Source organism: Aulonocara stuartgranti (genome assembly GCF_965226115.1).
Source record: "Aulonocara stuartgranti genome assembly, chromosome: 19".
In the NCBI taxonomy this organism is placed as follows: Eukaryota; Metazoa; Chordata; class Actinopteri; order Cichliformes; family Cichlidae; genus Aulonocara; species Aulonocara stuartgranti.
In genome coordinates, this window is record NC_138955.1 from 11710564 (window position 1) to 11724308 (window position 13745).

At 40.6% G+C, this 13745-nt stretch overlaps 2 protein-coding genes across 2 annotated transcripts; both read right to left on the bottom strand.

Annotated features, from left to right (window-relative positions):
• Positions 1–93: 93 nt before the first annotated feature.
• On the bottom strand, positions 94–4829 carry fbxo30a (F-box protein 30a). Its single transcript, XM_082515294.1, has 3 exons — positions 4619–4829; positions 1694–3743; positions 94–1589 (listed from the first exon to the last, which is right to left on the bottom strand). Exons 2-3 carry the CDS (start codon positions 3704–3706, stop codon positions 1386–1388), a joined length of 2217 nt encoding a protein of 738 aa, XP_082371420.1. The 5' UTR covers positions 3707–3743; positions 4619–4829; the 3' UTR covers positions 94–1385.
• Positions 4830–8799: 3970 nt separating this feature from the next.
• On the bottom strand, positions 8800–13288 carry LOC309696252 (pancreatic secretory granule membrane major glycoprotein GP2; the record flags this gene model as incomplete). Its single annotated transcript, XM_082517401.1, has 7 exons — positions 8800–9055; positions 9579–9673; positions 10164–10299; positions 10393–10553; positions 12416–12520; positions 12625–12713; positions 13243–13288. 7 exons carry the CDS (start codon positions 13286–13288, stop codon positions 8800–8802), a joined length of 888 nt encoding a protein of 295 aa, XP_082373527.1.
• Positions 13289–13745: the final 457 nt, after the last annotated feature.

A 13745-nucleotide genomic window follows, 5' to 3' on the forward strand; every position in this document is an offset into this window, starting at 1 on the left:
TAAACATGAAAACCATGTTATTTCAGCACTGCAACTCACACCACTATAATACTGAAACAGTTCCCCACGGATCCTGTAATAATAAAGCAGCTGACCAGCTGTCGTGGCATTTTCAGCAATTTTCTCAAATACACTACGGTGATATGAAGCTTCATGATACGACCCTGAGACACCAACAATACGTGAAAATAGCGGACATGTAGTGCCAAAAAGAAAAAAACAACTTGAAAACCATGATAAATAGTGAATATGAACATAGTTAATGGTGCTTATTAAAGGAGGGAAGTGTGTGCCCGTTATTTTTCCTAGAACCTGGCCTGCAGGATTTGTTGAGGTCTGACACTGAGGGGAAGGAAACCACGCTTCCTGCTAACCAGTCACTGATGATTCACCAGGTACATTCATTATTTGACTTCGCTACATTTAGATTTTTGAAGAAAAGAACCTCTAAATAATTGCTGGTTACTTGTCAAAATAGCTGGTAAAAAAAAAAAACAAAAACCCACAAGCCAACCGTGGCTTAAAAAACAAACAGGAAAAAAAAAAATAGTACTGACACTCAACTGGTAAATAGTGTTGCTTCATGTCTCTGTACCCTGACTAACAAAGCCGCCTCTTAGTCAGAAGTGTGAAAAAAAGTTGAGGGTGGACCACTGTTGTGACTGCTAAAACATGCCAAAAAAAAAAAAAAAAAAAAAAAAAAAGATGTGAGCATGCTCATGCTGGTGCAGTTCAATAATCCTGTAAAGTGGAGCACAGACGTTTGGTCAATGTGAAAATGTAGAATTAACGCTGTGAAATCTGAGTTCTAAGCAGTACACACATGGTCACTGTAGGTATCTAAAGAAGATGTCAAAGCGTTCTAGGTAGCAGTAACTGTTCTAGCGTGAAGCAGTGGAGAAATCTCACAGATGTTCTGAACGACCTCATGGCGAGAAAAATCAAGTGTATCTCAAGTTAAGGCTCTACTCTTACCAATGAAGCACGGTACTGACTTTTTGATATAAAAATTGTTTAAAAATTCTACACCAAAAACATTCGATATTTACACAGTGTCAGAGTAGGTAAAGATACAACTTCAGTACACCAGGATTAATATCAGAGAGGAAGATACAACGCTAGAACTTCAATTTGCTTTTTTATAGTCCTGATGTGTGACTGCAGCAGGTCAGCCTCAGCTGAAGTATATGCCAGCTCACTACTGGCTTTGTCTTATTTGAGGGATTGAAGACTGTTTCCACTGTGTAGCAGAGAACCACAGGTAAAGTTCAACCAGGAGTTGTCTTTCTGAGGCCGGAAGAGTCGTAATGTCTGTAAACACTGGAGGAAAAATGTGCATTTGAGTTCTATAGGACCCAGAGGAGTCTGAAGGATGACCTCACCGTTTATGCTACTGGTTTGAGAACTGAACGTAAACACCTCCCTTCCTTTGTGAGCTCTCTGGTGAAACACATGCATGGCAGAGGGATCGCCTCCTCCCTACGAGAAATTGTGTTAAATTTGCATTTCTTGAGGTGATCAGCCATGCTGGCGATGTTTGCAAATTTCCACTCGTTCACTGTACCAAAGGCTGTGCTGAATCGCCACACCTGAACAGAAATAGGAAAATTTGTTTATTTTCATGTGCTGAGCACAAGACAGACAAGTGAAATTTGCTCTCAGCTGTCTTTAAAGAGTGTGCAAGTGGACAAACCTTGTTTGTGATCTGCCATGAGGGAGACCCATCAGCACGCCGTTTCTTCTCCCACAGCAGAACAACCATGCCACGCATCTGCAGCAGGCTGGCACACACATCTCTCATGATGCGGGACACTCTGGAGAGCTGGCACAAGCTAAAGCTGTCCAGAAAACTTGCTATGTGCTGCAAAACTTCAAATGGAAGACTGCTGAACTGGTCACACTGAGAGCTAAACTGGCAGTTCTTTCTTAGGCGCGTGTCCCCAGTTTTCAACGGCAAACCAGGCTGCACCCCGAAAGAACCCAGGTGCCTGTCGTGGATGATCCGGAAGCCCTGAACAGATGGACAAAATCGTCTTTGGGAGTAGGTGCAGCCGTAGTAGGCCAAGGGGCAGCGCTGCTCCATCCAGCCATTGAGTCCAGCATGAATATCTCCATGAACATTTTTGAAATGAGATGAGAATTCATCTCGTCGGAACAGCTGCCCACACACAAATGTGAACATGGAGCGCTGTTTGGTTTGGTATCGGGCCACACATTCAAGCACTAGGTCCAGTCTGAGAGTGTGGAAGGGGCTGGGGTTGGAAAGCTGTGGACTGGCGTGATCGCAGGCTGAAGCTGAAGCAATATCCCCCACCATGGTGTTGGTTGCAAGAATGGCAGAAGGGAAGGAGAATGTTTGCGTACCAAAATCAATGTGGTAGCCATCAACAAACCTGCTGTCTGAGATTCCTCTGCCTCCTGGAGAATCGCCAAGGCAAAAAAGCAAAGCTGCAGTGATAAGGTCAATGCCATGGAGGCCCATGGGGTCATCTGCTACCTCCAGGTCAGATGTGTCAACTGCCTTGTCCTCCATCTTCGCTCGAAACAAATAAGGATCTGACAGCAGGGCCCGACGTCCATTAAATGTAAACATACTTATTCCTCTAAGCACTTCTACATTCTGTAGCTTACGCTCCAGGCACCTGTACCTGAGTTCAGTGGGTAAGTGTTGCAAGAAGTTATTTCTCACATGATCAGACAGTAGGAATGGCATTGGAGGTGCAAGTGGTTCTTGTTGAGGCACAGGAGGTTCCAGTGCTACAACAGGCATGTAATTCTGAGGCATCTCTGGCCAGACAAGGTTGGAATCATTTATCGGTTCATCAATGTCGTCTTCCTTCTCATCAAAAAGCAACTCAACAAAATCATTTTCTTCAACCCAGTTGATACCATCTTCTTCTCCATCGTCTATAGCAGCGCTCTCCACTCCGCCCACCGCTCCCAGCTCGCACTCTGAATCAGAGTCACTTTCTTGCATATCTACATTCTTCCCGCCTTCAGCAACATAAATACCATGGCTATCACCATTTTCTCCATTATGGAGTGCTCCACTCTTATCAGTCTTTTCACCATTTAAGTTTCCAACAATTACATTAATGTCCTTGGAATTAGTGAGGATGTCCAAGGCAGCAGCTAAATTTCTCCTCGTCTCCACTGAAGCCCTGTACAGCTCATTAAAGGGCTCTTCCTCCATTTCCACTGTTGCATTACCTAACACTGTCTCTGGTAAACTTGATGCTGTGGCCATTTTATCACTTTCATCTAATTCTTTATCTCCATTCTTCGACACAGTGGTCGTGACCTTAAGGGACTCTAACAGCATCCTTTGATCCTGCAGAGCCAAAGCCATGTCTAACTGCTCCACCTCATCGAAGTCTTTGCTCAAGTTTTCATAGGACTTGCGATCAGCATAGCTGACAGGCCAGCGGTTCCACTCCATAGTACAACATACTATACTTGCAGGACACGTCTCAAGGTGTTGTGCCATCCTGACCCTTGCAATAGTGAAAGGGCAGCCAAACCCACTGTTGAGGCAAGGGAGGCGTTCATAGGGACACAGCAGACGATGTTCCTCTAGTTTGCACGAGTGAAAAACTGCCCCACAGACAAGAGGACAGCCAATGAGGTCACAGGAAACACCTGTCTCTGGTCTCACCATGCATCTTCTATTGATGCATTTAAGGCAGTGGGGGTGTAGAGTCTCCATTTTTTCCCCTAATGATAGCTGGAGAAGGTGTCCAACCCTGAAACAAAATGATAAATAGATTTATTTTGTTGAGAAATCTCACACGTCATGGTAACACCCCTGTTTTTAGGTTTAACTGGAACAAAACATGTCTAGGGTTACATTATACCATCTATGCAACCATTTAATAGCACACGTGCCTTCAAAAAGCCCTGTCACAGATTCCCTCCACATGCACTGTAAACCTTTACGCTATTCAGTAACATTTCACAACACCCATCTTAGGTTTCATGGTCACACCAGTTTTTCCAGGACTTTCAAGGCAAGCCTGAACCCTGACCTTTAGGCCCTGTAACTTGCCCTTAGTTTTTCAAGGAATTCTGGTAACAAGTAAAACAAGAACAGCGAACAATTCAACCTGCCAACCGGGTGCAACACAGCCACCAAAATACTTCTGAATTATAACGCCGGGCTTATTTGGTCATGCTGCTTGTGTAGGGGATTTGTGGGATAATGAACGCAAGCTAAGAGGACAACAATCATATTAAAGACCCACAACAATGCTGCAAGCCCTAACAATGCAGTGCAACAAAGAAGAGCTATTATTCAAGTCTTTAATGCCTTGGCCGGCGACCGCTGTCTAAATTACGCAAGCACAACTGGCTAAAAACACAAACAAAAACACAGCAACAACTCCTAACACATCAATCCATCAACAGATTACATGTTAACAACATCCAATTGCAGCTTGGCAAGTATGCATTTACGTGTCAATGTATAAAGTTAAAGAATGACAAGCTAAGTCACAAAACTTTAAAAATCTTAATAAGTAAACAAAAGAACATCAACAACATGACTAGCCGGTTAGCGTTAGCGGCTACACTTTGTTAGCCTAATTAGTTAGCTAGCTCACAGCTTCTACAAACAACTTACCCGAGTCGCTGGGCTCTCCGAGTGTGCTTTATTTATATTGTCTAACTTTTAACAGCTCCGTCGATGCCTGCAGTACGGAAACTGTGACTACACAAACACCCCGCGGTATTAAATGTGTTTAAATCTTCTTATGAATTGAACAGGCTGCAGCTGCTTCCTCGCTGCTCGGGGTCAGTCGGAGTTATGTTGATCCTGATACTGCGGCGCAGTACTACGTCATCACGTAAACCGGCCGGTGTCCCGGTCATATTTAGGTTTATGGAGGCAGACCTGAGAGCACTGAAATAAACAGAGTGGGAAAACCCCCGAGGGCAGTTTTACATCTATAATCACTATTAGGGTGCTTATGATGCAGTCTGGGAAATTTAATGGGAATAGACTCCTGAGATAATATTAATTAGCTACCCTTAATTAATATTTTCCTTCCAAGGAGACAGTTTCCTGTCATTTTTTAAGTGGTCTCCAGCAATAGTTCTTCTGGCTTTCTAAAGGTCTTTCAAAGTATTTCTTTGGACATTTGTTGCCTTTTCACTAATTTTCAGAGGAATGTTTTTATTTTTGTTAAGCTACTTAACACTGACCTATGAATCATACCAGCATGACAAGGCACTTAACTCAAGGAGTGAACCATTGTTCTGACACACTTCGTTACTAGAAGCCTGTGGCAAAAACACATAATTTGTTCCAATTTCTTTTTTGAATCTACAGAAAGTCAAAGACAACATGATATAATGGGCATAAAATACTACTGTTGAACCAACAAGGTGATTCCCAAAGAGCCATTAACTGAAAACGTAGCTCATATCATAGCTCATATCTATCTAGACAGCATGGTGTGCGGTGTGTCCTTAAAAAAACTTAAGGAAACTGGACAAATGGAGGACAACAGAAGAAGTGTCAGGTATAAAATCTGTCTGCAGCTGGCACAGAATTGGCACAGAATCGGAAAGTTATGGCTTTAAGAAAGAGGAAAAAGCTTATTAAAGACCTGAGAGATGCATCTAACTCTACTATGCACCAAATCATCATTAGACATGGTCCTAGTGGAAGGGTGGCTGTGAAGAAACCATTCTTATGGAGGTAAACTGGAATAAAAGGCTGCAAACTTTCACAACAACTTGACTGAAAATCAGTGGCAACAAGTCTGATAGTGTGGTGAATCAAAATCAGTATGTGTGGGAGGAGGGCAGGAGAGGTACACTGCATACAGAATACTTATATGCTGCATTTCTATGTGTGTTTGTGCATGATTCATAATTAGTTTAATCTATTTCCCATTTTCACAGCAAAAACATAAAGAAATGAGTGGTGGCTCTAGACTTTTGCATGTAGGCATACAAGTAAAAATCAGAGGATGCTTAAAAAACTCAGAAAGACTAATTACATTTTTATGCATAAAGATAAAAAGACTGGGGTAAAATTATAACTTATCCTATCATAAATAAGTCTTTCCCCTCTGTTCGAGAAGGTAAAGCAAGATTTGGAGAGATGGAATTCCCTACCTGTTTCTTGGCTAGGACGTATAGCTTTGATTAAGATGAATATTTTACCTCGATTGTTATATCCTGTCCAAATGATTCCGGTTATATTTTCAAATAGAGTGATGAAGGATCTGAATAGTTGGCTAAGCTCTTTTATATGGAGCAAACGTAGACCAAAACTTAAGATGGCTACACTGCAGCTCCCAGGTTCAGTAGGAGGTCTAGATTTACCAAATATTAGAACATATCAATTGAGTACTCACATGAGTTATATTCATGACTGGGTCACAAATAATTCACACTCTATCTGGTTGGGGATTGAAACCTCTCTTTCAAAGTATCCATTAAGGGACCTATTGTTTTTCAAGAACTTTAAAGATATTAGATTGAGCTGTGATAATCCAGTCACACTTAATACACTTAAGGCCTGGCGGTCAGTATGTCGAATTGAGGGAAGGTTGAAGCTAACATCTATGTTTACTCCTATTGTGAATAATCTTGACTTTCAACCGGGGATGTTTGATATAGGTTTTAAGGAATGGAAGAACAAAGGAATTCAGAGACTGAGGGACTTATTCTCCGATAATGTAGTTATGCCATTTGACCAAATGGTTGAGAAATATTCTCTCCCCAAGCATGACTTTTTCCGTTACTTACAGATAAGGCATTATATTTTGCATAGTACTAACTTTAGTGAGAGTCATGAAGTCTCTCCTGTTGAAAAATTATTATTTTTAACAGACAAAGAGGTACCTGTGAAGATATTTTATAAGGCTTTATATTCTGTACTCTCAGGGACGTCACAGAGGCTTAAAGGCAAATGGGAAAAGGAATTAGGTATAGTAATTGATGATGAGGAGTGGGAAGATGTCTGGAGTTACGCCAAATCAATATCAGTTTGTAATCGTACCAAAGCAATACAGTTAAAAATTATACATAGAATGCACATATCTATGTTTCGCAGACATCAATATAATCCTACCCTTTCACCCATGTGCCTTAAATGTAAGACAGTAATTGGTACCCTAACTCACAGCTTCTGGTCATGTTTGAAATTGCAAGAATATTGGTCTAATGTGCTATTTGAAATGGAGAAGATTTTCGGTTGTGAATTGGAGATGGACCCTCTGTCTCTCATACTGGGCCTCCCCAGCCGGCGATTAATATCCAAGAATAATAGGAGATTGTACTGTGTTCTCACCTATGCGGCAAGGAAGAATATACTACTCCAATGGATTTATGAAAAAGTACCAACTATTAAAGGTTGGAAAAGAGTAGTGTTGGATTTAGTGCCACTGGAATATCTTACATGTATATTGCATTCAAAAACAGATCAATTCTTTAAGGTGTGGGAACCATACTTGAACTACGTGGAACCTGATGTTTCTAATATTATGTTACAAGGATTCTCTTGAGTGTTTAAACTGTAATGGAACTGAGCTGTTTTTTTTTTTCATTTTTTTTTTTTATGTGTTTAGTTATCAGTTTGTTTGTTTTATGTTTGTTTGTCTGTTTGTTTATTTTTTGGTTTTGAATTGTACACTGTATTATGTTATGTAATTATGTACTATTTGTGAAAATAAAAAGGAAAAAAAAAAAAAAAAAAGTCTGATTACTGTTCATGTCATATCCAGGAACCATTAACAGCAAATTCACATCCATTTTCATTAAACGTGAAACACGATTAAACATGATTAATTTAAGAACATTGTTTTATTTACATCTGCTATTTGGGTCACGTGTTAAAACTAAAACCATGTGACCCAAAACTGAGCAGCATATTTGTGTGTCATATAACATTAAAAAGTAAAACATTAAACGTTCGGGCATGTTTTTTGTTTTGTTGCTCTGGATCATATTCAATTGAAAAGGCACTACAGTTGCTTTTTGAGTAAAAGCCACACATGCAAGAAAGAATTTACTTCAGTGAAAATACAAATGGTATACAGCAGTTGAATGAAGTAGCACAAAATAAAAATAATGACATAAAGCACAAGTATCTTAATATCAGGAATGTGTTTAAGAGAAATGTTTATTACCCACAGCTTTTTACAAATCAAACAAATTTTTTTTCTAATGAGCATAATACACAAAACATATAACATTATTATAAAAACGCGTGTACGTATGTTTTCCTGTGTCCATTTACTAATTCTATAAAGTCCATACAATTCATGAGGCCACTTCTGAGATGTGATGAATGCTGGACAGGGTAAGCTGTGCTTCCCGTGCTGGGTAGAAATGTCTGGAGCGAAGCCACAACCTCCCAAAGACTCCTGTTACCAGCAGCAAGACAAGCAGCAGTCCTCCAAGGACTAAGGTCTCCACAGCTGGGACTCCTCCTGCATCTACACACAGGTGGGTCTGCATGCTTATGAACTGCTTACAGTGTCTGGAATCTTTAAACTATGAAGTTAAACTATATTAACTGCAAAGACTGAATTAAACATACCTAGACTGGGATTTTCACTGTGGTTTAATAGTCGTCTTATGGGTCCGTAAGACACTGTATGGGACAGTGGTATTTCTCTCCGTGTTCTCAGTAATCCATCTTCACCGGAACAGTTCTGTTTGGCAAATACACGAGTGAAATGTGAAATTTAAAAACCAACATAAGCAGTCAAATATACAGTCATAAGCACTGTATATTTAAAATGATGGCAGCTCATATGGCTGAAAACCACTCCTAGGCTGACGGGTCTATATTGGTGACATATAGCAGGCTACTTGTCTGAACTGGCTCCTGACTATCAGTTTGAGGAATGGGTGCAGCATGAGGTCACTCACAGGCTGACACAGACCAGGACCACTGTGGCAGATCTGGACGTTGCAGTGAAGGAAGACGTTGGTATAAGAGCTGCCGACAAACTTAAACATTTGTATCCTGAACGTGGCCTCTGGGCCCTGACCGTTCTTCAGCACGCTCAGAGTCTGGTCGTTGGTCAACACTGGACAGCTAGAGGGAAGGAGACAAGTCTAAGAGGCCTGCTGATAGCAATGAAACACGATGCTGCACTTTAAATATAACAAAAGGAGAAACAGCTAATAAAAAAAAATGCAAACATAACTTGAGGTGATACAACACAGAAGTGTTTGAGTGCTTTCATCTCTTCATCTCTTTAGCTCTGAGAAATCTTGGTGCATTTCATAACTCTGCTGTTGCCAACAGTACCAAATACTGCCTGGTTGTCAAGGGCATGCACAGCTGTTGAAGTGAAATGCATGTGGCCTCTCAGCCAGGAGTCACATGACCAGCCTGTGAGATTTGTTGTCTGGACAGCTCTCTATGCAACAAACTCTCTTATTTCAGATTTCAACAGTGCACCCATAGGAGGAGGTGGAACTGTTTGCTAATGTGGTGAAACAACACAGCCACGGAGAACGCCATAAACAAGCTTCCACACCTTCAAAGTATGTGGTGTAAACATGGCAATCATGCATTTTCATCTGCATTCAGTTTAAACAGTCCAGAGGCAGACCTGTCTGCGATGAAGGTGTAATGAATATTGCTGTATGGATCACTGGTCGGCGTAGCCCAACATCTCTCCATACGCAGCTGCAGATGAGAAGGTATCTGTGACACAGACAGAGTTCGGCAACGGTCAATTAATTCCTTAAACAGGACAAACAGTTTTCCATAACGCACAACAAAATGATGACTCATAGTAAGTAAACAACAGGTGTACCAAGAGATTATAACAGCACGAAAGAGGACTCAAATGACTGTCTAGTCATGGGTGGAGTGTTAGATTTCCAGCACTGGTTGGAAAACTACCCACAAAACATATTGCTTAACCTTGTGTAAGAGCACACCCAAACTAACTCAAAAATAGCTGTGAATATTAACAACACTTTGAATGCTTAACAGTCAGAGCCAAGTATATATAATCCCTGTTAGATATTAACAGATATACTTATCCTGCCAATCAAATGCAAATACAACATATTGCTTTTGTGCATCATTTCAATTTGCAAATATATAATACAGCTTGTTAAGGTGAGAACTACATCTTTACTATTTGGAGGTGAAAAATATACTAAACTGACATTTCACTGCGATTTACCATGAAAACTTTTACAAAGATGTTATCCTCCAGAGTCAGCGATGGCACAGTGGTCCACCTGTCCTCAAAGGCTTCGTCTTTGTACAGCAGCATTGACACTGAGAAATTCCCATCCTCAGTGTTCAGAGTGATAGGTCTACAGAGGCAATGGGTTTATTAAAATAGGCCAAATGTTGAGAACAAATCATTCTCCAGTTGGAGAAAAGTCAGAAAAGAAGAAAACATTTACCTGATGTCCACTCTGATCATGTTTTCTCCGTTGGGCTGTTGGACCATGTAGTTGATGGGGTAGCGGCACGCAAATGTTATGTTGATGTAGTTTCTTGTGATAATATCTGAGTAGTTGTTGTGTATGGTGTTTATGAACACCATGTGTGTGTCATCTGAGGCCTATGGAGAGAACATAGCATGTGTGATGGTCAGTGAGGGGAAATGTAGCTTGTTTACTTTACCATTACTTTTTAGATTTTTATAGAAATAGGAATCAATAATGCTGTTTTAGGTAAGAACAACTGCAGAAACCTGGAATAGAAATTAAGTGATGGGCTGATTAAATAGTGGAGATCTTAAGAGAATGTCTTTTATGAAAGTTTAGAAGTTTAGTTAAGTTTGATGCCTTTGTCTAACTAATGTCTGGATTGCGACATCATAAAAGACATATACACACGAGTCTAACATAATGCAGGTTGGGCGGCCTTTAGTCTGCATGTTAAAGTATCCTTGGGAAAGATACTGAACCCTGAGTTGCCACCATGCCACCATATTCATCAGGGTGCAAGTGTGTGTGAATGTTAGAAAGCACTTAGGCATAGATAAAAGCACTGTGTGGATGTTTGTGTAACTGAATGAAAGAGACTTGTATTAGAAAGTGCCTTAAGTGTTCAACTGAGTAGAAAGGTGCTATATAAGTACCAGTCCAACTTAACATTTAACAATACATAAACTCTACTGTGGTACATATGAATACTGGCAAAGTGGATTTGCTAGCATCACCACATTCATTTTTTAATTCAATTCAGTTTCATTCATAAGGTGCCAAATCACATAACAGTTAGATCAAGGTGCTTTATACTGTAATGTAAACAACCTATAATAATACAGAGATTAAGTTAAAGTTAGGTTGAGTAGTCACTGGGATTAAATACTCTTATTCAGCTGTCACCATCCTTTTAAAATAAACCATAAAATGGGAACAGGTGAAAAGCTGGTGTGTGAAGTTTCTGCAGGTCCCTGTTGAGATGCAGGGTGGTGACCATGGTTACAAAGCAGGACAAACTGTCTTTACCTCTAACAGTTCAACATTTTTTACTACTTCTTGGTAAACACTCAATCGCTCCCCCGGGGCAGCCTCAATGAGAGGACCACTGACAGATCTCGCAGCAAACTACATAACCCCCCCACTGCTACGTGCACTTATCACGAAGGCTCTGAGTCTTATACATCCAGAAATGTCAGCGAGGAAACTGTAAACGTGGCGTCTCTGATGGCAGGGTGTAAAAGGTGCTACGGTCAAGGTGAAAGCATGACTGACAGCTGTGACATTCTTCTCCTTTAGCAACAGCCCTTTTTCCTTCAGAGCATACTTACCTTGTAAATCGCAGAAATTGAGTACTGAGAGAACTGCTGAAAGCCGTGTTAACCTTTTAGGTGGTTTACAAGAAAATTTTTAAAGCATTCCAAGGATTTAAAGGACACTTATGTGTTAAGCAGTGGCCGGCTTTCAGTGTAGAGCAGCTGGATTAAAATAACCGTGAGCCTCATTGCCCACGTGAATGCTGATAAATAAAAAATACAAGGCCATTCAGAGTCCCATTGATGCTTTAAATGAGGCCCTGTCCTGTTATAGGCAAAAAGAACAGCTCTGTCCGTCTTTCTTGAAGAAATGCCACTCCTCCCCTTCTTTTCTCTTCCTTCCCGTCTCTCTGGGTTCAGCGTGTGTGCCTTTCTCTGTCCATCTATTATACTTGCTATGAGCTAATTTCCATACAAAATCTGAACACAGAGCCTCATAATCCACATTCACAACACAGTAGAAAGAAGGTGATGGATCATGGATCTGAAGATATTCCTGCAGCACCTGTAGACCCTTTAATTCATTATGAAGAGAATCCTCTTAACATTAATGGAGGTAGTAAAGAGTAACTTGTCTTCTTATCAGATTTACCTGAATTTAATATCTGAGTTCACTCTTAAAAGATCACCTGAAGGAGCAATCCTCTATTTTTTTAAGGCAAATCAAAGATGGATCATACCATTATAGTGCCGCAATCTGACAGATTTGTCTTAATGCTGAAAACATAGTCCTCTCCGACTACATCACCACGGCACTCCGGATCATTTAAATGCAAATCCCAAGCCTTAAAAGAGAAGACACAAAGCAAATAGAGACAAATATGTAATAATTACTCAAAATGACACAGTGCTCTTTGGCATTATTAATGACTGGTCAGTGATGACTTACGTAAACAGGAGGAACTTTGTTGAGAAAAAAAGCGCTTGGAATAACAAGCTCCATACGGTCGTTGGTGCAAATGACAGTTTCATTAAGTTCTAACAGTAAAAAAAAACAAAGTTATTTTATCAGTCACATTTTACACTCGGCACCTATAAACAGGTATATTACTATTTAACCAGTCAGCACATGTAGCGGACCAACAGTGTAGCCACCAATAAGTAAATCAACCAAACCAACAATATCCAAATATTAGCTTTAGAATGATTATTTTCCTCTTTTGTTGAAAGTTATACTATGACTCAGTACTTTTGAGCATTATGTATGTATATACAGGTCATTTTCTATATATTTTTCTTAAAAATTAGCCTCAATCATTTTCAGAGAGTCAAGACCTGAATGTGGTTGAAACCCGTCACTGCATTTAATGTCAAGGCATACAGCTTTTGCCAAAGGAGGCACCAGTTATACTCCAGCTTTCACTGGACTTGGACTAAATCCTCCTCTCTTGAGTTAGAACCTTTTTACAATTATTGCAGCCAGTAAAACAAAACAAAACATGCTAATCAATAATCAGTTTGTTTTTTGTTCATCCCCAGATTTGTGAGCTGTGAAACGTGTGCTCACCCTCCGCCTCAGACTCCAGATAGACTGCCGAGGTAACCATCCTCATGGTGAGCAGTAGCCAGACAAAAACCAAACTGGCAGATGCCATCTTCCCTCTGCTTTCTGGTAGCTCAGCCACTCCACTACCTTTTGGCTCCTTCTCTGACACTCTGTGAATCTTCTGGGAGCTATTCACCACAGTCTGACACCAGAAAATGTAGTACCCTTCTCTTACTCCAGCCCCTTGAAAACTAAAGAACTGCGGCCCTCCCTCAAGCCCTAAAAAACACCAGCTTGAATGATGCCCCCAACAACAATGAGATTCCACGCATGAATAGGGGGAACCGGGGGAGTCCAAGGTAACACGCATGTCACCGCCTACTGTGGCGACGTTCTCTTAGTAAACATCTTATGACCGTTTCTTACTACACAGACTAACAAGAAGTCTGGTAACCATGTAAAAAGGAACACCAGCACGAGGCTGTCCCTCTTTGTTGTCTGGACATCTTAAAATCTTTACAAGT

What these genes read in the sequence shown, in the direction of transcription:
- fbxo30a (XM_082515294.1), bottom strand. Translation starts at nt 3,706, where the DNA reads ATGGAGACTCTACACCCCCACTGCCTTAAATGCATCAATAGAAGATGC. An exon ending in CATGGCAGATCACAAACAAG is followed by an intron (nt 1,590 to 1,693) that starts GTTTGTCCACTT and finishes ATTTCTGTTCAG; the next exon opens with GTGTGGCGATTCAGCACAGC.